Source organism: Didymosphaeria variabile (genome assembly GCF_027946475.1).
Source record: "Didymosphaeria variabile strain IMI 356815 chromosome Unknown scaffold_5, whole genome shotgun sequence".
NCBI lineage: Eukaryota > Fungi > Ascomycota > Dothideomycetes > Pleosporales > Didymosphaeriaceae > Didymosphaeria > Didymosphaeria variabile.
Window position 1 is genome coordinate 2141619 of NW_026611624.1, and position 26225 is coordinate 2167843.

General features: G+C 51.3%; 6 protein-coding genes across 6 annotated transcripts; 2 read left to right on the forward strand and 4 right to left on the reverse strand.

The window, feature by feature from the left end:
• Window positions 1–678: 678 nt before the first annotated feature.
• N0V89_007190 (uncharacterized protein) lies at window positions 679–1284 on the reverse strand (the record flags this gene model as incomplete). The annotated part of the gene is made up of 1 exon (XM_056215955.1): window positions 679–1284. One exon carries the CDS (start codon window positions 1282–1284, stop codon window positions 679–681), a length of 606 nt encoding a protein of 201 aa, XP_056070202.1.
• Window positions 1285–1671: 387 nt separating this feature from the next.
• Window positions 1672–3668, reverse strand: RPD3 (histone deacetylase; the record flags this gene model as incomplete). The annotated part of the gene is made up of 3 exons (XM_056215956.1): window positions 1672–1922; window positions 1978–3415; window positions 3465–3668. 3 exons carry the CDS (start codon window positions 3666–3668, stop codon window positions 1672–1674), a joined length of 1893 nt encoding a protein of 630 aa, XP_056070203.1.
• A 412-nt stretch (window positions 3669–4080) lies between these two features.
• Window positions 4081–5300, forward strand: RPN11 (multicatalytic endopeptidase; the record flags this gene model as incomplete). Its single annotated transcript, XM_056215957.1, has 4 exons — window positions 4081–4146; window positions 4268–4518; window positions 4570–5105; window positions 5155–5300. The coding sequence occupies 4 exons, from the start codon at window positions 4081–4083 to the stop codon at window positions 5298–5300; spliced, it is 999 nt and encodes a 332-aa protein (XP_056070204.1).
• A 7726-nt stretch (window positions 5301–13026) lies between these two features.
• Window positions 13027–14192, reverse strand: N0V89_007193 (uncharacterized protein; the record flags this gene model as incomplete). Its single annotated transcript, XM_056215958.1, has 2 exons — window positions 13027–14031; window positions 14154–14192. 2 exons carry the CDS (start codon window positions 14190–14192, stop codon window positions 13027–13029), a joined length of 1044 nt encoding a protein of 347 aa, XP_056070205.1.
• A 1567-nt stretch (window positions 14193–15759) lies between these two features.
• Window positions 15760–18730, reverse strand: hmt1 (ATP-binding cassette-type vacuolar membrane transporter Hmt1; the record flags this gene model as incomplete). The annotated part of the gene is made up of 3 exons (XM_056215959.1): window positions 15760–17098; window positions 17146–18275; window positions 18323–18730. 3 exons carry the CDS (start codon window positions 18728–18730, stop codon window positions 15760–15762), a joined length of 2877 nt encoding a protein of 958 aa, XP_056070206.1.
• Window positions 18731–19367: 637 nt separating this feature from the next.
• RTC1 (SEA (Seh1-associated) complex subunit) lies at window positions 19368–23451 on the forward strand (the record flags this gene model as incomplete). Its single annotated transcript, XM_056215960.1, has 2 exons — window positions 19368–19376; window positions 19504–23451. 2 exons carry the CDS (start codon window positions 19368–19370, stop codon window positions 23449–23451), a joined length of 3957 nt encoding a protein of 1318 aa, XP_056070207.1.
• Between the last annotated feature and the right edge of the window lie 2774 nt (window positions 23452–26225).

Here is a 26225-nt window from a genome sequence, read left to right on the forward strand (position 1 = left end):
TCGTCGCCTTACATGCTGCAGAGCTCCGAGGTTGGACGACCCATAGAGATGTATTCGCAGAACGTAAGGGCGAGCCTCCATATCTCGAAGCGCGCGGTTCGACAGGTAAGTTGAGGAGCAAGCACCTTCCCTTCGGAGGCGGCACGTTTGGGTCTGCAGAAGGTGACGTGATGAAGCTGTTCGTAGGGCTTGGGGTTGAGATCACCAGGTCGTTAACGATGGGTTGCAGGGTCGCTTCGACGTCTCCACGTTTCAGTGTCGATATATCAAGCGACACCAAGTCGAAAGAAGCAAACGCAGCACCGAGCTGCGCGGGCCACACTTCCGATGCGGGTTTCGCAAACAAGCGCGCCTTGACCTCGTCTTCAGTCTTCCACTTCCACCTCTGTGCTCCCGTCTTAGGCACGATCCTCAAATCCACTCTTCGAGTGCCTTTCACCGTTATTGGCCTGTGATGACAGCTTCCTTTCTCTTGAGAATTGGTTTGCGAGGGGATTCCATAAAGAGGGAAAGCTAGGGTAGGAACTGGCTTGAACCTCACCCAGGACCCACAAGATTCTGAGAGCCTGCTCTGTTCCTCCTCACTGAATTCTCTCCGGCCTTCTCCCCAGAGCTACTAGTGCTTCGTACGGCCCGTGGTCTCGCGTGCTCGAAGATATACTCCCGCACCATCGCCCTTTATAACCTCGCCTTCTCCTCCACTTCAGCTCGCTTCTCCCATTCCCACGCACTTCCCTTGAACCGGTTCTTCTCGAATGCTTGATAGATATCCTGCCTCTTGACCCCATCCTGCTCTTTCAGCATCTTCTCCCAAACCCTGAGTTGCTCTTTGAACCCCGGATTCGGCTCACAAACCGGCCTTCCCTCCTCAACCCACCTTAACCCCTCTTCCACCCCTACCCCAAACTCCCACATCAAGAACGCCACCACGACCGCCGCACTCCTACTCTTGCCCATAGCGCAATGCACAAACACCCCACCATTACCCTGCAACCCCTCCCTCACAAACTTTGTCGTCTTCTCAAACCACTTCAGCAAATCCTCATTCGGATCGTCTTCAGCCCAGACGTGCATTTTCTCCAACCCTGACAGATGTTCATTTGGCGATAAGTTAGGCTCATAGTCTACGACAGAGAGCACATGGGTGATGTTAGCAGCTTTGATGAGGTCGGTTTGATAGAGGGCATAGAGGCCGCCGATGTAGAGGTTTCCGCCGGCGCGGGGGATGCGGTCGACCCAGCCCATGCCTGTGTGTGAGGTGCTGCCGTGAAGGAGGTAGGACATGCGGAATGAAAAAAAAAAATGGAGTATATGGGGTGAATTTGGGTAGTGGTGGTGGTTGGTGTAGTTGATGGTGGACGAGATGCCGAGGTTCAGCGCTGGTGGCGGGCTTACCGAAAGGGGCCGAGAGAGGTCCAGATCACAGAGCATCACACAGAAACAAATAAAAGTATGAACTTGGATGGTTGATATTCCTGTTGCGGTCTAAGGCCATAGACTGCAACCCTAAGGATTTTGTCGAAATCTGTGTGCTACATGCAAGCCAACAAACTCTCCACGCCTTCATAGAACACAATGATCAAATAGGTATCGCATCAGACACCCAACCCTAAAACGCCCCGCTGTCATGAATGAAGCTCATTGAGCCGTAGGTTTTCGTCTTGTAGTCTTTCACGGTTCCTCTTTGGCAACCTCTGCGCGCACCTCGCCCTTGACGTTCTCCGTGTCTCTCTCCGACTGCCCTTCTTCTTTCGCTTGGGCCTTATCGTCAGCGTCTGCCTGCTCTTCCGCCGCCTCTGCCATCTCCACATCTGCAGCCGGAGCAGCCGCCGTCGCAGGCTGTGCATCAGGCGAGTCAGGAGGAGTTGGAACCGCCGGTGGTGATTGTGTCCTCGATTCTGTGGCCGGAACAGGCTCAGCAGCTGATAGTTCACGTCAGCATATGGTATCAAGACGATAAGACACAAGCTTACTCACCGGTTGTAGCTGGGACCGCGGCTCCCTCTGCCTCCTCCATCTCGATATCGGCATCTTCCTCAGCAGCCGTAGGGAGGGGCGTTCGGTTTCGTGACGCAGTGCCATTGGGAGGCTGTGCAGATGAAGTGCCAGACACTGATCTTCGCCGCCGTGCTGGCTCTCCATTGAGCCCACGGGAGGCATCTGGAGTTTCTGCGCCATCATCTGCATTGGGGTTCTGGAAGTCCATGATGTTGCGCTTCCTCCTAGCGCCTGGCTGTCGGCGCACACCTAGACCATTCTTATAGTCTTCATCGTCGCTCGGATCGTAGAGCTCGCCCTCAGCCTCAATCTGTTGATCGCGTTGTCGCTGCGTAGAGCGTACATCGGGGTTGTCGTCAGCGTCGAGGTCGTTCATCTCCTCTTCGGCATCGGAGTCATAGCCTGCAAGCTGAGGAGGATTATCAGGAATATTAGTGAACGCCTCAACCGACGGCTTGCCGGTTCGCCTGATACTGTCGATCACTGAGGACTTGATCTTGTGGAGGTAGTCGGCGGAGTTCGCATTTTCCATGTTCGATGGCCGGACATCCAGTTCATAATCCGGAGCAAAGTACTCGTAATAGTCGTTGAAAGGTAGCTGCTTCTCCATGTGCTGATTCACAAGCTGACCAGTCTCGTAAGCCCATGTTCGCGCGACGTTCCTCATGGTGTAGCCACCACCACCCAACACAATGACTGGAATACCAAAGCTCTTGACAAAGCGCACGCAGTTGGCGTGGCCATCCATACTGAGATTGAAGCAACCAAGCCTGTCACCGGACAGACTATCGCCACCGCACTGGAGGACGATTGCTTCAGGGCAGTAGTAGGTCATGACAGCCTCGATGACAGGCTCGAAGATGTTGCGGTACGTCTCATCGGTTATACCGTCACGCAGTGGAAAATTGACCGCGTAGTGCTTGCCACCACCGACACCGATATCTCTGAGTTCGCCGGTACCGGGGAAATACTCGCCATACTTGTGGAAGGAAACGGTCATGACGCGATCGGTCGTGTAGAAAGCCTCCTCGACACCATCTCCGTGGTGCACATCGATATCGATGTAAAGGACGCGCTGCTTGTATCGTAGGAGTTCGATGATGCCGAGGACAATGTCATTGACATAGCAGAAACCACTAGCCTCGCTTTTCTTTGCGTGATGTAGACCACCAGCCCAATTGACGGCCACGTCGCATTTGCCTCTGTTCAAACGGGCTGCACCCTCCATGGTCCCGCCAGCACTTATACCGCAGAACTCGAAGAGACCGTCAAATACGGGGCAATCATCTCCTACATTGTATTTGCTCTGCTCTTTCGAAAAGTTGTCCATGTTGTCAGGCGTGACTTTGTGGAGAAAGTCAATGTACTCGTCGGTGTGGAACTGCGTCATTTCGTACTTGGAAGCTGGCTTCGCGCGCTGGAAACAATCAGTATCTTGCCCAAAGTTGCTGAGGAAAGTGACGCACGTAGATCTCCATCTTGGTGTACAAGCCGTAGTTCATGATCAAGCTGTGGGCCATCCGTATTCGGTGCGGCTTCATAGGATGACCGGAAACATATGCATAGTTGCCAACATCGGAATCATAGAAGTAAGCGACCTTCTTTGGTTGTGAACTCGTCCCATTGAGGGAATTAGAGGCGGTCGGTCCCGCGGCATCGGCGTTGTCCATGGCGGGCGCACAAGTGGGCGGCGCCGCACAGTTGCACTCTGAGGGAGGATTTTGAGTTGCGAGATTTGAGTGATTGGGAGGATGTAACGATGTTTATAGCGATCGGCGGCGCGAAGGGAGAACGCGTGCCGGTGTCAAGACAGTGGGAAGAATGACGCTGCAGATCGCGGTGGGAAAGATGGTGGATGGGCGAGCTATGGGCGCGAGCTCCAGTCCCCGCTAGAGATCCCTGTCCGGCGTCGGTCAAACTAAAGGCCGGTCGAGCTTGCCGTTTACACCTCCGCGTCAAGTCGCCGCTGCCTCATCATCGCATTATATATCGCCCCTCACCAAAGCTCAACCACTTCTCTCGCCCTCTTGCGCCCGACAGACGCAATATTGAGTAGCAAATTCCGATCGAAAACCTCGCGCCATGGATCGGTTAAGCAGGATGCTCGCCGCTGCCCAAAGCATGGGCGGCATGGGTGGTCAACAAGGTGTATGTCTACCCTCACCATCGCACTCGTGCAGTTGACGTATAGTCAATCTGCGGTGATGCTGCTTCGAAGTTCCTATTTACAGCTTTCATACATTGTAAAAGCCGATGCTGACAATTACAGGACACCAACCTGATCGATAACTCGGAAACCGTCTATATCTCGTCACTCGCTCTCCTCAAGATGCTGCGGCACGGCCGCGCCGGTGTGCCTATGGAGGTCATGGGTCTGATGTTGGGTGAATTCGTGGACGACTACACAGTACGGGTGGTGGATGTGTTTGCGATGCCGCAGTCCGGAACCGGTGTTTCCGTTGAAGCTGTGGACCCGGTATTTCAAACCAAGATGATGGACATGTTGCGGCAGACGGGACGGTACGGACACATTTCGAGATTGTGATCCGGCGGCAGACTGACATGTGTTAGACAAGAAACGGTCGTTGGTTGGTATCACTCGCATCCTGGTTTTGGTTGCTGGCTCTCCTCGGTCGATATCAACACGCAGCAGTCTTTCGAGCAGCTTACTCCCCGCGCCGTCGCCGTAGTCGTAGATCCGATACAGTCTGTCAAGGGCAAGGTCGTCATTGACGCCTTCCGCTTGATCAACCCACAGACCCTGATGATGGGCCACGAGCCCCGCCAAACCACATCGAACGTCGGCCACTTGAACAAGCCCTCCATTCAGGCGCTTATTCACGGTCTAAACCGCCACTACTACTCTATCGGCATTAACTACCGAAAGTCTGCGCTTGAGGAGAACATGCTCATGAATCTGCACAAGCACGTATGGACCGAGGCGCTCATGATGAACGACTTCCGGGACGAGGGCGAGCGGAACAAGGACAGTCTGCAGAAGCTGGTGTCACTGGCTGAGGGCTACGAGAAGCGTGTGAAGGAGGAGACGGAGTTGACCAAGGACCAGCTCAAGACGCGCTACGTTGGCAAGGTCGACCCAAAGAAGCGTACGTTTTTCTACCATGGTATCCAGGTTGACCGGCTAATATCCTCCAGATCTCGAAGATGTAGGTCAACGTCTCATAGAGGACAATATCGTGTCCGTCTCACGGCAAATGATCGACAAAGAGGCGTCAGTACCAAAATCGAACGGAAAGTCAAACGGACAAGTGCCATCAGATGACATGGATATGGAAGACTAGGATTCCGAGTGCTCGTCTGTCGACGGCGACATGAGCTCAAATCATGACCGCTCTTGGACCCATAAGGAACCTCCGCCTCCATTACCACAGTTTGACGACTCTTGGCATCCCTACGGACCCTGATCCTTGGGTTTCGACTGAGCTTTACTGCTTGCGGATCGACAGTCTGTAAGAGTACATGTCGTGGTGCATGTCTACCAACCACGATCAGGCATAATACAAGCGGGAGGCACCCCTGGTGTACGCTTTATGTAGCATTTCGAGAGCTTAGTAGAATAATGAAAGAATACGAAGCATCATGAAAACATTACAATGCCTGCTCAATAGTTCGATACCCTGTATTATCCCAGGATTGACCGTAAGACAATCAGAAATCTTGAAAAGAATTGTACCATTGTGGAGAAGATATCTCAATCCAGCGAGGAGCATCTCTACTGTTGGTTTTGAAGCAGAATACCGCCAGCAGTGCATGCCTCGCCAGGGAACAAAGCCCAGGCCAAAGAACCGCCAGCGCCCAGAAATGCAATCCACTGAGTGGCCACTACGTGTTGGAATATACGGGTGACCAGATCAGATGATGGAACGTCAAACATTCATTCAAACATTCATTTATCATGTATTTATATTCTTGTATGTAGTCTATTCTCGTGTAATTAATACGAAGCCTTTCATTTCAACATGGTAGCTGAGCGCTAAAGTCCTTCGCGCCACTTATCATCTCATCTCATTCTAGTAGTCTTTCCTACTAGGATCCCATCTTACCAACTTACCACAACTGGAGCAGTCACCCAGCAAGTTTGTTCTTTCGGAGCTTCTACCCGAACAAGATTCTACTCAGTCTCACGTCATATCAGACGAGAACATCTACTCCGTTAGAACAAATCACTGCTCAAGTTGATTGTTCAATATCGAAATCACAATCGATTGCAGTATCATCTGATCGATACCAAATCAAAACAAGATCACGCACTTTGCTACAAAGATTGCTCAAAGCGATCAGACGACCACAGATTCACAATCAGCAACAATCTCATCTTATTATTTAAGAAAGAACCTGTTCCATCACTTCTTTACTATCTACCAGTATCTTTGCATTCTTCCACCAGTCACAACACTTTCTCTTGTTACAAAAGGTAAATTCCACCCCTTCTCAATACTAACAAGACAGTTTCCTTGCACGACATGTCGGAAGACATAAAGATATCAGATACAGGCGGGTTAGACCTGGTCCGTCTTTCCGGTCAAGACGACTACCTCCGATGGAGCCGTGACTTTGAAGTCATAGCTCAAACGAAAAACGTATGGAACATCATCATTGGGATGGAACCACACGTCGAAAAACCAATCAGAGAAAACTACTTCCAACCCATCATCACCAAAAACAGCAAAAGACCATCTGAGCTCGAGCAACTTCTCAAATCCCAAGGAAAGACTGATGAAGAGGTTCAAGAATACATCAAGGAGAATTCCTGGCAATCCCAAGGCTCTTCCTCCAGTCAGTCTATCATCAATGATCCATCACTCACCGATCCCGAAACATTACGTACTCGCTTACACGAATATGAGCTTGATCTCAAAGATTGGGAGAAGTACTCAAAACGAGTTAGAGATGCCTTTGCGCTACTTGCTTACTGGGTATCACCTACCATACGAGGACAAGTTGTTGCCCATAAGTCACCTTTTGAAGCATGGATGTACATCAAAGGTCAATACCAGATGCAACCTATTCGAGCACTTGAACTTGCAACTAGCAAAATGACCAGACTCAGGTCATGGCATTGCAAATCAATCGTCGACTACATCAATCGACTCGAAGAATTCCGACTTGATATCAGAGGATCCGGTGGACAATGCTCAGATTTAGATCTCATGAACACCATCATCCTCGGTCTTGGACGAGAATACAACGACTTCATCGACCAATACCATATGTTGTACGACCTCCAAGGAGTTTCAAATCTCGATCTCAAAGCATTGACCAGCAGATTGATCACCCATGAATCTAAATTGAACGAGAGGAAGAAGCGCCAACCTCCACGAGAAACTGCTAAGACAACTGACGTCAACAACGTATCAACCCCAATATCAACGTCAGTTACTCAACGAACAAGGCCTAAGTGTTCTTTCTGCAAACGTCTAGGACATGAAGAAGCCAGATGTTTCCAGAAATTCCCTCATCTGAAAGGGGAATGGGAAGAAAAGAAACGAAACCAAACTAACTCATTCCCACAACATGAGACAAGTACTGATCAAAAGACTTCACCAAACATCGTACTATCCATGGCAACTGTCAATCCCGTCGACTATGAAAACATGTGTCAACAACTGAGTGTCCAGACAAACAACCATGAACAAGACGGCACATCACAAAGCATCCTACCATCTCCTGTCAGATTTGGACAGAGCGCGATTCAACGAGCTCTCACTGTCGACGTTTACACAACAACAGAATCTTCCAAAGCACCACTCATCGATTCAGGAGCTAATTGCAGTGTATGCAAATTTCGAGAATGGTTCGAAGATGACTTCATCGATACAAACTATGAAGTAAATGTCGCAGAACAATCATCCAAACTCAAAATTCAGGGCGTAGGCACAATGCGACTACCTGTCGTTGGGGATAATGGTCAAATCACTCTCCTACGCATAGCTAGAACCGCATATGCTCCAAATGTCAGACAGACGCTTGTCTCCTTGTCAATGCTTGCCAACAGAGGAAAGATTTACGGCGAATGGGGCTCTTTCGGAATCTCCCTCCGAAATCCCATTACTGGAGACGTCATGACCACAGCAAAATTGATTGAATCAAATTTGTTCGAACTCTCCCTTCAACCTGAGTTCCTCGAAAATACTCACAACATTGCTAAGGTCGCCCAAAAGATTGTTGAGCCGGAATCAGCCCTCGATGAGGAAATTGAAGCAGAATCTAGCGACAACGAGAGTATCGACGACGTCATCTACATGCCTGAAGAAACGCTACCTCCACACGTGGTATCTATTGTCAACTATACGGATCCAGTCATGCTCGCTCATCGTCGCACCGGACATAGAAGTCTGGGAAACATGAAAAAGTTACTCAAAATGAGCAGTGGATTGAATGTCGAGGAAAAGGACCTCAACAAGATCATTGATTTGGAATGTGCTACTTGTCGACTGTCTAAGGCATTGGTCAAACGCAGTAGAACTCCAGCCACACGTAGGTTTGAAAATATGGGAGATCTCATGCACATCGACATCTTCTTTCTAGGAAAGAACACTGTAGAATGCTGGGACAAGACCAAATATCTCCTGCTTTTCACTGATGATGCACATCGTTTCACCTGGTCTATTCGAATCAAATCAAAGAAGATAGGACAATCCTTCAAAGACTTGTTCAGACGAATTCAAACAACACACAGTATCACAATCCGACGCTGTCGTTTTGATCCAGAATTCCATACAAACGACGATATCGACGACTTCCTTGTAGAACATGGGGTGACCGTCGAACCTACTGTGTCAAGAGCACATCATCAAAACGGTGTCCTCGAGAGAGCAAATCGATCCATTCGAGACATATCTGCATCGCTAGTTCAAGAACTGAATCTTCCGCGAAGTGTACTACGCCTCCTCAAAGGAGTCAATCAACTATCAGACATCGACATGTCTCTCTACCTCGCAGAAGCCTGTGAGCATGGTATATGGCTCAAGAATAGAACTCCCACTAAAGCACTGAACGACAAGACACCATGGGAACTGGTTCATAAGACCGTACCTAATTTCTCGAACGAACGCGTTTTTGGATCCATATGTTGGGTAACTCGCGAATGGGAGGTCCGTAGAAATCCGGCTGAAGTATCACCTAAGATCAAAGAAAACCGAGCCTGGATGGGGATTTTCATGGGAAGTGATACCGAATCATCCTACAGGGTTCTAAAAATCACATCCGGAAAAGTGATACGCACCACCCCTGAACTCTGTAAGGTCGATGACATGAACTTGCTGGACGACGGAGTTCAAGAAGATGAAAATCCACCTCTACGAGAAAACGAGGATCCACCTCAAAATGAGAATCCACCTCAAGAGGGAGACAAGAATGTATTACAACTTTTTGATGATTCCTCCTCGGAACTCTCTGACGTCCCCAGTGACTTCGCAATGGTCATCTACGATGACACTAAGTCAGAAAATCGTTTGGACGACAACAATCTCACAGTTAACATGTTACCCGGGAGTAGACACAAACGTGCTATCTTGCACACCACTCCGGAAGAGGACCAACAAGATTTTCTTCTCAATCCTGACAAATATCGATGTTACCAATGTTCAAGAGCCGAAAAACATTGCGACGGAATGCATCCCTTTACAGAGAAATGTACACCATGTGTAAAGAATGATGCTGCATGCAGGGCACTTGACATTAACGATTGGATCGAGAAACGAAAAGAAAGCAAATGTCATCAATGCACGATACGTAACCAGGATTGCATCAAGACAGGAGATAACGTCAAATGTGACTATTGCACCCGAAGACAGACACGATGCAAGGACTCCTCTTTTCTCTACTTCCGAAAAGATAAAGGAAATCTTCCTCCTGAAACCGCCTGCTATCGCTGCCGAACGAACGGATGGGCATGCGATGTCCCTAGGATATTTCCCTGTACCAAATGTCGAAACAAGTCGGATGCCCATGCAGCCCGCTGTGGAGTTGAGCGAAAAAGCCAAGACGATACAAAACGATGTGTGGAATGCATACGCTCGAAAGTATGGTGCGATCATAAACGACCCTGCTCCCGATGCCTGATAGTGCCAAGGGTTGGGTTTTGTCGATTCAAAGAAGATGATACGTTGACAGAAGATGGTTACACGATTGAAGCATATCATTATGCTCACGATGAACTACCTGAAGAATGGGAAGAGTGGGCGAGCAGAGGACAATGCGGACAATGCCATTACAGAAACGAACGCATTCGTCTAAACTACGAACTTGTCTGCACTGGAATGCCATGTCAACCTTGCAAGAACAGCTTACCCGGATCCAAAGAACGAGGCAACACCAATGGCCACGGTTCATGTGTTAGATACGATCCTGAGAAGAGGGTCAAATATCGATGCCTTTTTAATCCAGACGCAAATAACGCCAGGAAAAAATACGACACAGATAGATATCATGAAGACAAGGAAAAGAAGAAAGAGGAACGACAAAAGTCGAGAGACAGTGAAGACCCTCCAGAAGAGGTTACTGTTGGTGGGATCGAATACGACTCAGACGGATACGAAATTGTGAACATGACAAATGACCCCGCACTCACAACACCAAATAAAAGACATGACGAAGTAACAGTCCCAGGCAACCCAATCAGTCTTGCTTCCTTAGCATCACCTAGGTCTCAACGGAACACTCCCGATGGAATAGCTAAAACTCGACACATCGAACAAGCCATCACCTTGAATATGACTATCTCAACCAAGGGCAGAACAGAGACCATTCCTCTACCAATTTCGGACATTGAGAAATGTGAGGATGTCATCAAACATGCCTTTCACTACGTCAGTGTCATGGAAAAGAACGATAAAATGACATCATCATTTCAGGACTATCTCATATTCGTCAAAGAACCCCGCGATACTCTGTTGCAATCGAACAGAATCAATTCTATCCTTGCCAAGTACGAAGATTCCGGATGTAATATCATGTCAGTCATGGACAAAGTCAACATACCATCACAGAGGTTATGGGGGGTAAGAAAGACAAAGTGTACCCTCTGTAATGTCTTAGATGAACTTCCACGCATACCTAGAGGTCTATGGGACATCGGAAATACACCTGAACCCAAAGAATGGCAGAAGGCCTTTGATGAAGAATGGAACAGTCTCATTAAGAACAAAACATGGACAACCATTTCAAGACATGAAGTACCCTCTGGACATCGAATTCTATCATCTCGGGTAATCTTCAAACACAAGCTCGGACCAGATGGTAAGATAGCTCGACACAAAGCACGATTCGTGGCCCGCGGTTTCGAACAGGTCTACGGAATAGATTTTGACGAAACTTTCGCCTCCGTTGTAAAGTCTCCAAGCTACAAAACGCTATTTGCGGTTGCCGCTCAACTCGGATGGAGGTGTTTCCAGTTTGATGTTAAGACTGCTTTTCTCTATGGAGATCTTGACGAGAAAGTATTCGTGGAACCCCCTTCTGGAATACTTTCCCCAAACACTGTCTTATTTCTTAAGAAGGCACTGTATGGACTGAAACAGAGCCCCAGACAATGGGCCAAGAAATTGAAAGGAGTGCTGGATAGCATAGGATGGAGACAATCACAGTATGACGACTCAGTATTCATACATAAAGACCAAGGATACCTGATGACTGTCTACGTAGACGACATCAACATCTATGCACCTACTGAAAATGACGTCATTCCTATCAAAGAACAACTACAGCGACATTTTGACATCACTTACCTAGGAGAATGTTCTTTCTACCTTGGAATGCATGTCCAGAGGCTATCTGATGGGTCATTCCACCTGCACCAAGGATCATTCGTTCAACAGATTCTCGAGCGTTTTCAGATAAACGATATGACAACAGTCAACATTCCTATGTCTCCAGATGCCAAGCTGACGAAATCACTGGATGAACCAGATCACAATTTCCGAAAGGGTTATCAGGCCAAAGTTGGTTCCTTAAACTTCTCTGCCGTAGTAACTCGACCAGACATCTCTTTTCCAGTATCTGTCGTCTCCAGACATAGTGCCAATCCCTCAATCAAACATGACGATGCTTCAAAGAAGATCCTTCGATACCTCAAAAAGACAAGGACTCATGGATTGCATTTTGTCCGAAAAAATAAACCAGAAGCAAAGATACATGTTGATTCTGACTGGGGCCAATGCTACGACACACGAAAATCACAGACTGGAGTTATTGCCTTATTCAATGGAACTCCCATCAGCTGGACCTCCAAACGACAACTATCTGTGGCTCTATCATCATGCGAAGCTGAATACGTCGCTGCAGCAGAAGGAGCAAAAGAAGCAATCTGGATTAAGAACTTCATTAACGATCTGAACATTCCGTCAATTCAGTTCAACTACATTCCCATGTATGTCGATAATGCTTCAGCCATCAAACTAGCAAAGAATCCCGAGATGCACAACAGAACGAAACACATTGATATTCGTCACCATTTTCTACGCGAACAAGTCAAGAATGGAAACATCAAGATCTTCAAGATAGACACTAAGGACAACCTGGCCGATATGCTGACAAAGCCTCTTCCACGTCCTACTTTTGAAAACTTCAGAGATCAGATCCAAGTTAAACCCATCGAAGAACTTGAGACGAAAACAGACGAATGATTTCTAGTAATCGTCACCAACACTGTCTTTACCTACCTTCTTACAAAATTTTGCTTACTACTGTCTTTACTAATTCCGGTTGATAACGATTATGGGGGAGTGTTGGAATATACGGGTGACCAGATCAGATGATGGAACGTCAAACATTCATTCAAACATTCATTTATCATGTATTTATATTCTTGTATGTAGTCTATTCTCGTGTAATTAATACGAAGCCTTTCATTTCAACACTACGTGATCAACTCTGACCCAGGCATGCTCCGTCTCAAGTATAGGCCACGCAGTTTTGCCTGATACCTTTTTCCGCCTGCGGGACACGATGTCCACCTCGCGCCCACCACCGCCACAGACGCCCCTGGGTCCCACCAGCTGCCCCATCTCAGCTTCCCATCTCCCCCGCCTCCGCCCTCTCGTTCACCACCTCTCCCTCTCTCGGCTTGCGCCCAACCACAATCCTAACGTCCTGGTAATAATGATTCTTCCGATCCTTAATGACCTTCCTAAACTCGCCCACAAAATCCATGACCTGCTGATAGCTCCAGCCTAATATCCGCGTATACAGCGCCATGATCCATCCTTCCAGTCCATCCTGCCAATTCCTTTCTCCCCACCTTCCTAATTCTTTGAGTTTGGGGTCCTTAGGCCACGGCCCGATCGGCCAGATGAAGTGATGCTCGGCGACGTCAGTGAAGCCGGCGGCTTCCATCCACGTCTTCATGTGTAATAGGGTGTCGAAGCGTTGCCCAGTCTTTTCGGCGCCGATAGTTAATATTGTTTGAGAGAAGTTGTGGTACGTTTTATCCGCCTTACTTTCGCCCTCAGGATCGGCGTTTGTTGTCACGGAGAACTCGGCGTGCTCGAACCAGCCGCCTGGCTCGAGATGTTCATACGCCTGAGTGTATAGGAATGGCCAGTCGCGGATGCAGCCCGTGAGACCGCGCACGTGGATGTAGTCGAAGGATTCCGGGGCATATGTCCATTCGCTTGCCGCGTCATCGATTTCGAAGCGGATATTTGGGGGTGCGGTCGTGCTTTGGGTAGGAGACAAATCAGTTGCTAAGATACTGGCATTGGGGTGGGCATCCGCCATGTCGACGGCCCAGAGGCCGGTGCCGGTGCCTACATCGAGGATGCGGTGAGGTTCTGCGATAGGAGCTAAGAAGAGTTTATCGTCTAAAGTGAGCAGCCAGAGGTGGTGCACAATGGTTTCGTAGTTGGAGTAGGTATCGTCATTCGGGGCGTAGTAGGAGCCTTCGCGGTAGGCGTGGTAGCGGCGGCCGTTTTCGTAACGGTAGCGAGTTACGCTTGAGGCGAGGGATTGACCGGAGACGTAGGAAAGGGAGTCGTCGTCATCGGATTCGTGGTAACGGGAGTAGGTGGAGTCCTTGGGGTGTGTTAGGCTGCTTCATAGGACACTTAAGAGAGGACATTATGAACGATCTTTTCTGTTGGCACTGTTTTGAAGGAATGTGTGCGAAAGTGGTGACGAAGAGAGAGGGTACCTACGACGACAATATTGGCATCCTCGGGTCTCATCTTTTCCATGCTGTGGCTACTTCACCCCTCTTGCGCATACCGCGCAACACTGACACCGACGCCTCAAGCTCTTTTTCAGCTACCGGCTTTCCAGAATTACTCTTTCGTGTCCGGCTACTCCTGTATGTTTCTGTGAGGTCTTTATATCTTTCTGACCTGCTCTTGCTCAGCTCAGCTCTTCGTGTACGCGTGATTCCTTTGTCCGAATGTCCAAGCTTCACATGCAGGGCCCTCACGCCAACGGAAACAGCGTATGCAGTTGAGACGTCGAAAGGAAGCACAATGTAAAGCAAAGCCTGGCTTAAGTCGATGCGCAAAAGCACGCTGAATATTGTGTTTGTGTACCGCGACCTCGCACTGACCTCCACGGTGCTGTTCGACTAGCTGCCGGCCCAGACGCAGACCAGATCACAGCAACTTGCGATAGTCCCGTTGCGCTCCAGAAGACTACACTGCAGTCGGGACAGATAGCGTACGTGTCTAGTAAGCGTAGACGGCAATCTGGCGAGGATGGCGACGTTTCGTACGAATGATGTGTGAATGACAGATAGGCGGGCGGTACCCGACCGATCGTTTGATGGTTCACAAGCTTCCTCCGATCGCCGAGAGCGCGCATGCTGTGCATTGTTGGGCGCGGTAAGCGCGCGCCAGACCACACCACGGGGAGGCGAAACGTACGTACAGACTGCTGCACGCTTCGTATACTGACTGTGCAGCGCCGTTTCATCGGAGAATACATAAGCTATGTCAGCTCGTAACTGTCGCTACCGGAGGTTCGGAAGCCCAGAGGCACGTGTTCCGATTGACTGGGTCGAGCGTTGAGTGGAGGGGCCGAAAGACGACGGGGTGCTGTGCCGCAGATCGTCTCCTGGACTGCACAGCGGCACAAAGATCAAAGTACATGTAGGCCAAAACTTATCCGATACCAATCTATTTTCAGCGAAGCATGTCGCCGTTGTTTCGAAGCTATTCACGACCGACTGGGTATGCCTATTCACTTTTGTCCACCTGGCTTGCGCCTCACAGCATGGCAACATTCAAACATGCCGTTCTCGTCCGCCCCTCCTCTAAGCCTCTAAGTAAGCTTGCGCCGAGTTCAAAATGACCAATCCGCCCTTCCAAAACAGACAAACGCTGAGCCTCCTGCTCCAAATCATTAAGCCGCCCATGACGTTGACCCGTCAATCCGTAACATTACCATCCTCGTCGTAAACATGCGAAGGTGACGGATGTGCGAAACATGCCGAGATGTACAGTTAAATCAATCCCACCACCTGACGCCATGCCGAAACTGCCGCCCGGCCGTAACCTGAAAACGGTGAAAGAATGAGGAAAAGACGTAATGGAAAGCGAAACTCAAAAACGTATACAAACATACAGGTAGGTGTTTGAACATAACATCTTATAAACAGGAAGGTGGAAGCCCTACCATAGTTTAGGAATCGCGGACTGGATACCGCAGCCCAGCAAGCGATTGCCAATACGAGAAACTTCAACATCTCTGTGAAGGACTCCGGTATCTGCTTCTTCGGTGGCAGGATGTTCGACGTACCATACACTTTATGGCAGTGGTTCATCAAGGATGCCCAGGAGGTTTGCCCGTGTCATGGCTATCGCGATCGTCTTTCGCCCGTTGAGCTGCTTTTGACTTCTTCATCCGCTCATCGTCGGAAGAGGAAGCAGAATGGCTGCTGCTGTCATCGCCCAGACCAATGTTACCGTCTTTCGACTCTCGTCTTAGTCTATCTGCCTTATCTTTGAGCGCCTTCGCCTGTTCTGCGGCTCTTTGTGCGCGGATCTGCTTCTTCCACATGGCTGCGTAGTGTCCATTCTTCTCCAGGAGCTCTTCGTGTGTACCACGCTCAGCTACCTTGCCTTTGTGAAGAACGAGAATCTGATCAGCATGTGTAATAGTACTGAGTCGATGGGCAATGATCAGCATGGTACGGCCCTGTGCTAGGGTGGTGAAGGCTTCCTGGATATGCTGTTCGGTCTCGGTGTCAAGGGCAGCGGTCGCTTCATCAAGCATAATGATGCGTGGGTTCTTCAGGATCGTGCGGGCAATGGCTACACGCTGCTTCTCACCTCCTGAAAGACGCAGACCGCGCTCGCCAACTTTGGTATCGTACTGGTCTGGGAAGGACATGATCTTGTCATGAATACTCGCGGCGCGGCAAGCAGCATATACCTCCTCATTCGTAGCGTCTTGATTCGCGTACTTGAGGTTATACATGAGCGATTCGTTGAACAGAACCGTATCCTGCGGTACAACGCCAATGTGGCTTCGAACGGAGTCGATGGTAAGATCTTCAACATCGCGGCCGTCAATCTGAATGCTACCAGATTGCGTATTATAGAAACGATACATCAGACGGAAGACGGTAGATTTTCCACCACCAGACTCTCCGACGAATGCAGTCGTTGTACCGGGTGGGCATTGGAAATCTAACCCAGTAAGAGCGGGCTTGCGTTCGTCGTACGAAAAGTGGACGTCATTGAATCGAAGCTCACCCTCGCACGATGGGAGCGTCTTCGCATCTGGCTTGTCCACAACGGTCGGCTGTTCTTTGAAAAGCTCGAGCATACGCTCCGAATTGATCAATGCCGATTGGATCATCCGGTAGAATGTCCCGAAGAAATTGAGCGGGCTCTGTAGCTGACCCATGTATGTTACGAGCGTAACAAAGTCACCAGTCCCTTGCTCGCCTTTGACAACCTGATGAGCTGCGATGAAGCAAACAACAAGGAGTCCTAGCATAAAAACCATGTTTTGGGAGACGTTCATAAGGTTAAGCGAAAAGAGAACCGTATACTCTGCTTCTTGAAACTTGCGCACCGCGTTGCGGTATCGGTTGAATTCGTACGCCTCGGCGTTGAAATACTTGACCGTTTCGTACGATACCATGGAGTCGTTCCTGGGCACGTTAGCAATAAATTAGAAATAGTAGGATCCCAGACTGACTTGACGGCATCTTCTTCACGGTCCGCGTTGACCATTTCTCGGCGTATTTCAGCCCGCCATTGCGCCATGCGGATGGTCAGATAGATGTACCAGAACGTGACTATGCAAAGAACTAGCGCGTAAGTAGCGTCGAATTTGTAAAGAAAGTAGCCAACAGCGACAGCGAGGTCGACAAGCATTGGGACGACCTGGAAGGTCACCTGCTCCAAGAATGTGTTGATAGAGCTGCCTTTGCCGAGGGCGGAAAGAACCTCGCCTGTCTTCTTGCCAAGGTGGAAATCAAGGCTCAGACTGTGCACGTGTTCGAAGGCCGCAACAGACAACTCTCGGTAGGAATACTGCCCGACTGGGATCCAGAGAGTCGATCGAATTGCGCCAAGCAGACCATTGTTACCCTGGATGAACCGAAAAGCGATGAAGAGCATGATGGCCTGCCATGGATTTCCTCTGGACCCGTCTTCGAGCCTGTCCGTGATACGACCAATCTGATCGGGAACGAGCACGTTGACGATGCGCTGAAGGAGAACGATGACGAAGCAGATTACTACCATGATCTGCAAGCGACGGTCCTTCGACGGCCACAGATACGGGAAGAAGACCTTGTAGCCCTTGAGGTATTCCCACCAGCTGCGCGCAGGAGCGCCCGTCGGCCTACTCCAAGCGGGTGGGGCTCCTTCGGTATGTTGGTGTTTGCCACCGACAGGGTGGACCGAGCCATATGAGCCGTTCGCGTGACCATTTTCCGCGCTACCTTCCCGCTCAGCACCCCCAAGCAGCGATGTTGTCTCACTCGTACTGGCGGACTCGCGGATGGACTTTCGCTGACGGAGTGACACGAAAATAAGGTAGAAGCCAATCAATGCCAGGAGTATGATGACGCGCAGAAAGTCGAAAGCCACCTCGCCGGCTTCCCATCGGGTTACACCCCAGCTGACATAGTCTTTCTCCGGATCCAGGGTGGGTTGCTTGTGCGCATGGGTGTAGAGTGACAGAGACAGGCCGACCAGTACAATCTCAAGCACAGCGGCCATTATCCATGTCGCGAGGTGGGCAGCGGTGGGCGAGGGTTTCGAGTCGATGAGCGAGATGAGGAACAGGCAGTAGACGAAGAATGATCCAATTAGATAGACCTGGAGAGTCAGTATAGCGCATCACAGCTGGAACCGTGTGTACGTACCACGACGTCGTTGCCGGCCCACCAGGTGTCGGTCTTCTCGACGACGGCATGGGACACGCTCACGGCAGCATTGCCCACGAAGGTAGCGGCGGCAAACAGAGACAACCAGGTAAAGAGCAGCTTCTGCGAGTGGGTGACATCGTCCTGAGAGGTCCTCTTGACGAAGTTGCGGGTAGGATCGGTGGCGGGCAGCGGTTTCCCCCCCGGGCCCGTGGTGGTGGGTTTGGCGACATTAGAATTAGAATTAGAGGCGGCAATGCTGCGGACGGTAAAGGCGATGAGAAAGAAGACGAGCAAGAATACGGGATACGAGTATTGCAAGATAACAAGAAGGTAGCGAGTGACGGCGGCATAGTCCCACGGCTCGTCGTCGTCGAGGGCGGCCAGCGAGGGCGGGCGGTGCGCCATGCTGGGTGGCTCCGAGTGCGAAGAAGGTCCGGATGCGCGGGCTGGCCGGTGGAGAGGGCGAGGAGGGGCGGAGGGCGCGTGGGTAGGACAGATTAGAGAGAGCAGCAGAGACGCGGCATGGTGTTGAAAAGACCGTCAGGCGTTTGACGGGCACAGGGTGCAGCTACCAAGCTACTGACTACTGACGGCGAAGCGCCACCAGCATTAGCGGGGCCCTGGGCCAGAACCAGAACGATAACCCCTGCCCTTGTTGCGTCGATGCAGTGTCGATGCGCCCTGCAACGCTTGCATATAATTCACAGGCACCTCGCCCGTCCCGACGCGCCGTCTCTGGAACTCGAAGCCGCAGCGCGTCGCAGACAAAGCCGGCCACTCGCCGCGCTCGTTTCAATTGCCCTCACCGCAACTCGCCCGACGCAGAGCCCGCCGCGCCATGCCTCTGCGACGCGCGTAGACGACACCTGACAAGGACTCGGTGCCATGGAGCCTCGCCGGGTCTCTTCCGCCGCGCCCATTCCGCCGCCGCCTCCGCTGCCGCCCTCCAAGGCCTCGTACTTCTCGCGCCTCGTCAACCAGGTGCAGACGAGCGCCAGCGCCTACGGCAGCCGTCCACCAAGCGCGCAGACGAATCGCCCCGATGGCGGCCGTCCCAACCCGCTTGTCCCAAAACTCCCAGGGTAAGTTGCCTCTGCAGCTGCACCCTCTACTCATATCTCGCCTTGGGCATTGATGCGTCAGCCCCGACCCATTCCGCCTCTCCCCGTTGCGTGAAGCCTGCTGAGTCGCCCAGCCTCCGAACCGGCTCCTCTCAAGATGCAAGCCACAAGACAGGCCTGCCCATCGAGGCCCTCGACATCAACCGGGACCGCACCCATGCCATCCTGGCCGGCAAGGAGATCCTCAAGACCGTCCGCGTCCAGCAGCAGGATGCCAGGATCGTCGAGGAGACCAACCTGCGCGCTGCCGTCATCAACTACTCCGACCACGCCCATGCCAGACAACGCAACGGTCTTGGCATTCAAGACGTCAAGTGGTCCCATGGCCAGTTTAACACGCACATAGCCACCGCCGCTGCCAACGGCAAGGTCATTCTCTATGACCTCAATCGGGCAGGTGTTGAGCTGGCTCGCCTACATGAGCATACTCGTCAGGTCCACAAGCTAGCCTTTAACCCTCATCAAGGCCACTTGCTGTTGTCTGCAAGCCATGACGGCACAGTTCGCTTGTGGGACCTCCGTGACACGAGAAAAGAAATCATGACCTGCCGCAGCAGAGACCAGTATGCTGGCCTCAACGGTGCCATCTATGACATCCAATGGTCGCCCACTGATGCCGTCGAATTCGCTTTTGGCACCGACAACGGGACCATCATGCGCTGGGATTACAGCAACAATAGAGTTGCCAAACAGAAGATCACAGCCCATGAACAGAAACCCTGCACCGCCATCGATTGGCATCCTGACGGAAAGCATCTGCTCAGCGCGGGTCTCGACCGGACCGTCAAAGTGTGGGATTTCTCCATCGGTGTCAGGCGACAGAAGCCAACACTTACGCTACACACTCCATATCCCGTACACAACGCGCGTTGGCGACCGCCCAACTGGTCTGAGGAAGGTGCATATCAATGCACTCAGCTTGCGACCGCTTATGACCGTGACCACTCAACCATCCATTTGTGGGATTTTCGACGTCCGCACTTACCCTTCCGTGAAATCAACAAATTCTCGAGTGCTCCATCTGACATGCTCTGGCACTCGCGTGACACGCTTTGGACCGTGGGTCGAGAAGGCGTCTTCCAGCAGAACGACGTACATCACGCGCCTAGAACCCTAGATCGTCGGAATCTACAGGCGATAGCCGTATCATCAAGCGGGGAGATCGGCGGGATCGCTCAGAGAAGGCCACGTCGCCGGCGCTCGACAGGTCTAGCATATTCAGAAGACACCTATGCTGCTGGATCTCGAGAAAAGCGTAGTAGTCCGGAGAAGTCCAGCCTGCGTAGTTCGGGAGAAAACAGTTTTGACGAGAACTTCTTGCTGACCAGGAGGCACCATGGTCGCACAGCAAGCAACAGATCTGCTAAATCGTTTGGTAGCACCCCTCCCTCCGATGCTGCACCCAAAGTCATGTTCCTCACCGATTCCATGGTCGTACAAAATGAGACATCACGGCCAAATCAGCTCGCATTGCGTGGTACACTCCCTGGAACAACGAACATTCAAATATTCGCATATCTTGCGCAAAAGTACAGAGCAATACCGTTGACAGATCCGCCTACAGTGCAATCTTTTGAGGATGTACAGCACATCTTCGAAAAGAACGCGGAATACGCTCAGAGAGCTGCATGTTACCGACTTGCTACAACATGGAGGTTTGTTGGCTTTACTGTCGCTAGTAACCTGCAACGTCGAGCGCAGTTGCACAGGAACCGACGTCGAGTGAGAACCAAGCCTACAACACTAGCGTCATTAGGTTTCCAACCAGAACCTCTTTCGGAAAAACTGAAGGCACATGACAAGCAGAAAAGTCACTCAGACCTTGCCACCGCTGCTCCCGTAAATCTAGTGCAGACCACTTCTCCCAGCCACAGCACAGACCAAAACATTGCCACTACCGAAAGCACTTCGAATATTGCCACTCCGCTTGCACGGCCGCTTACAGGAATACCCGTAACAGCCAATGAAAAGCAACGATCTCCACTTCCAGATATAGATCGCGATGAGAAGATTGAGCTGCCTCCGGCGATTGCTGGACCTCATTCCAACAATGGTCTTCTAGCTCCAGACAGTGCAAGCCGTCAAGCTGATCGTGCTGCTAATCGTCCTAGGTTTAACGGACCGCAATGGTACCATTCGACGAATGACCTTGATGAACGAAGGGCGATGGTCGGTAGTTGGCGGGCGCCTCCCCGAGTACCTCTCAGTTTTGAGCCACCGGAAAGCCGGGGGCTGAACATACAGGTACCGCCCCGACTAGATCGGCATGACTCTGACGAGAGCTTTGCTATGTTTTCTGCTTCAACCGACTCGCAGCATGGAAGCTCTATGCCTGGTTCCTTGAACAGTGGCACATCTCATCCACAGAACGTCGATGCGGGATCTCATGAGCCTTTACGTCCATTTGATGAGTCAAGCTTTGGGAAGCTGATGCCCTCTGCAATTGGTGCAGATCATCGTGAACAGTTGCACCAAAGTATTCAAATATCTCCCACGACTATTCCCAAGATTGATGGTTCGACGACAGCCTCGCATGACCGCGACAAGCTAGGAACGGCTTGCGATGATGCAAGTCCACCGCCAGACAATGTCAGTCAGGAACAAGCGATGCATGATTTCGAAAACTTGCATCGAAACAATCAGTTGCTTCGTCATGACAGTTCTGAGTCGGAGGCATTCACAAGTAGTGGCAGTGGGGTTTCTGTATCTTCGCTGATGGGATACAGTCTCGACATGGAAGCCAGTGGAACAATCGTTCCAGACGGGCATGATCCCACAAGGTCCCCACAAGGCCTAAACCCCCCTGTTATTCTTCCGCATGCAACCGAGAGCGCTGCTCCGGCACTCGATCCCGCATCCGAAGATCGCTTGCTCCTAGAAGATTTCCAGGCTATGCACGTTGATGCAGAGGAGGAACAACCTTTCGCTATGATTGGTTTGCTCGAAAATCTTCTCAAATTCTTCACCGACTCTCAAGCCGACGCACAAACCTCCTCGCTTATCCTGCTCCTTCTAACGCCTCTACTACCGCAAGCGCGCGGCGACCCGGGCCAGTCAGATATCGACCTCAAGTCCACACTGGCAGCCTATACGGAGACCTTCACCGCCCTAGGTCTCTCCCCTACCCAGTCGGAAACGATACTTTCTACTGAAATGAGAAAGATCATTGCGACAGGCATAAACCCCTACCAGGCAGAAGCAATCCTCCACACTTACCATTCACAACTTCATAGTCTTTCGTTGTACAACGCTGCCGCTACTGTGCGTCGACTTGCATATCCAACGTACCCGGCCGTGTATGAACAAGCACTCAAAGGTACCCAGATCGGACTGTTATGTCTCAGTTGCAAGTCTCCGATCAATAATCCAAAGGACAAGATGCGCTGCGAAACATGCAAACGGGCTCAAGCGCCTTGCCCTATCTGCTGGGGTAGATATCCAGCATTTGAGGCCGTTACCACAAAGAACAAAGCAAAGGCGAAACTCCGTATGAGCAGCTTGAGGGATACAGACCACAAACGAAAGCGTTCGTCTTTGCTCTCAAGCGTGGCAGCTGATGTGGACGAGGATTATGACCATCCGTCAGCCAGTGTGCCCGAGCCTGTGGCTCTACCGAACACAATGTTGTGGACGTGGTGTCCGATCTGTGGTCACGGCGGACATACCCATTGTCTCTCCACTTGGTTTTCCGATGCAAGGATCTCCGACGGGGCATGTGCAACCGAAGGATGTCTGTGTGATTGTGTGCAAGGCAAGAGCCGTGAAGAAAAAGTACACCAGATCCTGCGCTTGAAAGCGGAGAAAGAACGATCAAGAGTTGTGAGGAAAGGTGACGACTGGAAAGTCGGGGAAAGCAAGGCTGTCTCCGCCGTCCGAGGAGCCCTCGACGATACTGCTCTTGGCACGGTACAGAATACCGACTCCAGTACAGGCGCGCAATTTCCTCGCACGAAGGAAGACGGTCGGAGGGTGCGTGTCGTGGAACCGCATATCGACCATGACTAGCAGCCCTCGATGCAGTAGTAGGGTTCAAATTTTGTCAAAATGCCGAAGCTAGAAGCGGCAGATTAGACGTCTTCTCTTGCACATGGCTTCTACACACTGTGCGACAAGAGATCCTGACCTCATCCGAGGCGACTCGGAAGACTTACCCTGCATATACTCCAACACACGGATGCAAAAGCGCAAGAAGTCCGCAGTTGCATAGTCACACCGCCTCGCGCATAGTGTTCTGCCAAGAAACAATTGATGAGACCTTTCAGAGAGCACCGGTACCGGTAACTGAAGGCCCGAGATGCAGAAGGCTCGAACTAGTTGGTATGAAGTGGGTCTCTGCCACGTTTTTGCGGCACTCGGCCGTTATCATGGAACTCGGGTATGAGATTGGATGTGGGGCGAGCGGAGGGAAGACAGGCTTTCGGGAATTTACCGCGAAGAAGTAGCGGTGGCGAATATCACGATGCCCATGCGTGTTTAGGCCGAGGCCTTGTACGGTATGATAAGTACATTAGCCGACGGGACGCACAAGGCCCTGCCGATGATTTTTATTCAGAGATTAATGCGAATTAGAAGCCAACAGGGCTCGTATCGGCACATTTCTCCGCAGAATGAGAGTTGGATTAACCTCCATAGGGCTGAGTGCATGACCCCACGTTCTGACAGGAGCTTTGCAGACCCGGACATGCCGACGACTGCTTTCGGTAACCCGACTCCTGCCATTGCCATTTTCGATCTTATCTAGTCGGCTTCGTTTTCGGATCAAACACACCGAAGTTTATCTGCAAGAGCTCCCACGCTGCAGGAAGATAAAAGCAAAACTTGGCTCACTCCTGCCGGCATGCTCGCGGCTCCTGAGTCCTACCTCGTACATACTAATGATGACAGCGCACGACCAACGGCTAATATACTTGTACCCTAGTGTACGAAGGAATACCTGTGCGTCTGTCCACACACGGTCAACGCAGCACGCTCCGTTCGTACGATGCTCGAATTGTTCCTCGCCTAAATGGCTACCCCGGTAGCTGGTGGCACCAGAACTGCACCGCGTGTTACGTACCTGCGCCGCCGACAGCCCACAACCGCATGTACATATATGCATCTCCGAGACGAGCTTCCGCATCCGCAGCCTCGAGTCCGCCAATTATCCCCTTGACATGTCTCCTGTCTGCAGAATCGTGCTAGTAGACCGGTCTTACCGAATTCTCCCGCATAATACTCTGATTTCGCATATACCCCGAGCCGCTTTCACGCACAGCGGCCCGAGATGCTTTTAACGCCCTACCCCGCACGTGCGTGTGCCCCCGTCCCGTCTCAGCCATCTCATCTCGGAGACGGAGGACAAGGGCTTCGCTACCCTGTATCGGGCTTGGCTCCGGCTCCTGCGCCTCATCGGTGTGCGTCCTGTGCAGTGCGGTCCGAATCACGGTATCCGCCTCTCCTCCACTCCACCAATGTACGCCGCTGAACGCATACGACGCAAGGTAAATCTATGATGTGAGCTAGTGTGGCAGCTTTGCAGGCGTGCCAACTTTCATCGGTCAGGACGCGGTCCTCGCAATCCCAGTGCTGCCCAGCTCCGTGAGTCCTCCACTGAACTCTGTACAATCATCGGTGACTTGCACTCCAGCACTCAGGCATCCACCTGGACTCCAGATGTGCCCAACGAATATTATCGGTGAGGCTTCCAGCATGACAGTGACGTGTACCATCTCCCACAATCGACATGTTGGCACGCAGCCTCTCATCGGTCACCGGGGAAGCCATCCCGCCGCGCCCATCGTGCGAGAACACATGTCATGTGCTGCAACGTGCGACACCTATCATGACAGAGCGCTCAAATGTGCATTTGCGTTCGGAAAGAAGAAAGTACAGGGAGGACGAAAACGGGGAAGCCGTGCCGCGCGCCCATCACGGAAGATACACATGTCATGTGCTTCTACGTGCGACTCTCCTTGCCTATGCTTTTGCGTCGGAAGAAGCAAAAACGGTGCGTCGGAAAGGGGAAGCTAGGATGGAGTAGGTAGGTCGAGGCGTGTGCTTTTCGTCAGGAGTTACACGGGGTTGTGCGTGTGGCAGGTGCGTGGGAGGAGCGCGTGGGAGCCATTGGGGCGAGAACGTGGGGCAGAAGGTTGCTGTTGTACGGGCGGTAAGGATAGCTTGGAAGGCCAACCGTTGAAGGATGGGTGGGATTATGTTTCAGGAGAAAAAGCAAAAGTTAACGTGAGAAGTTACTCTCGTTGGGTTATCGAGCAATGTGGGAGTTGCAGCAGGGATCAGTGATAGGCCGGGAAGGTAGCGCGAGCAGGGATCTACTAACATGCGAGGATCATCACAACGGCGAAGGTGGTGGTGTGTTGTCCACCCTCCCAGTACTCCTAGAATAGCTTCACCGTTCGAACCTCTCGCAGAAGACCGCACACTACGTCACTGAGCATAGGGAATATAACTGTCGACTGTGAAGCGTCCAGTGTGCAGACTCCCGATATTTTGGCGGGCAGTAAACGGTGTGACGAGTGCCGGTCGTGTGCGCTGCAGACTGAAATGCAGGGTTCCAGCGAAGAAAAGTCTAGGCTTTGCTGTTAGGACACAAAAGGTGACCCAGTAGAGTGGTTCGATAGCGGATGACGGAGCAAGTGGTGAAAAAGGCATCTGTGGAGATTAGTGCGGTGATCTGAGAAGCCTTTCATCTGATTACAGTATCGGAACGCCTATCTGTCAGATTCGAAAAGTTCATGGGGAAGCGGGAGAGCAGCTGCACAGTTAGCGCGCGTTTTCGTGTG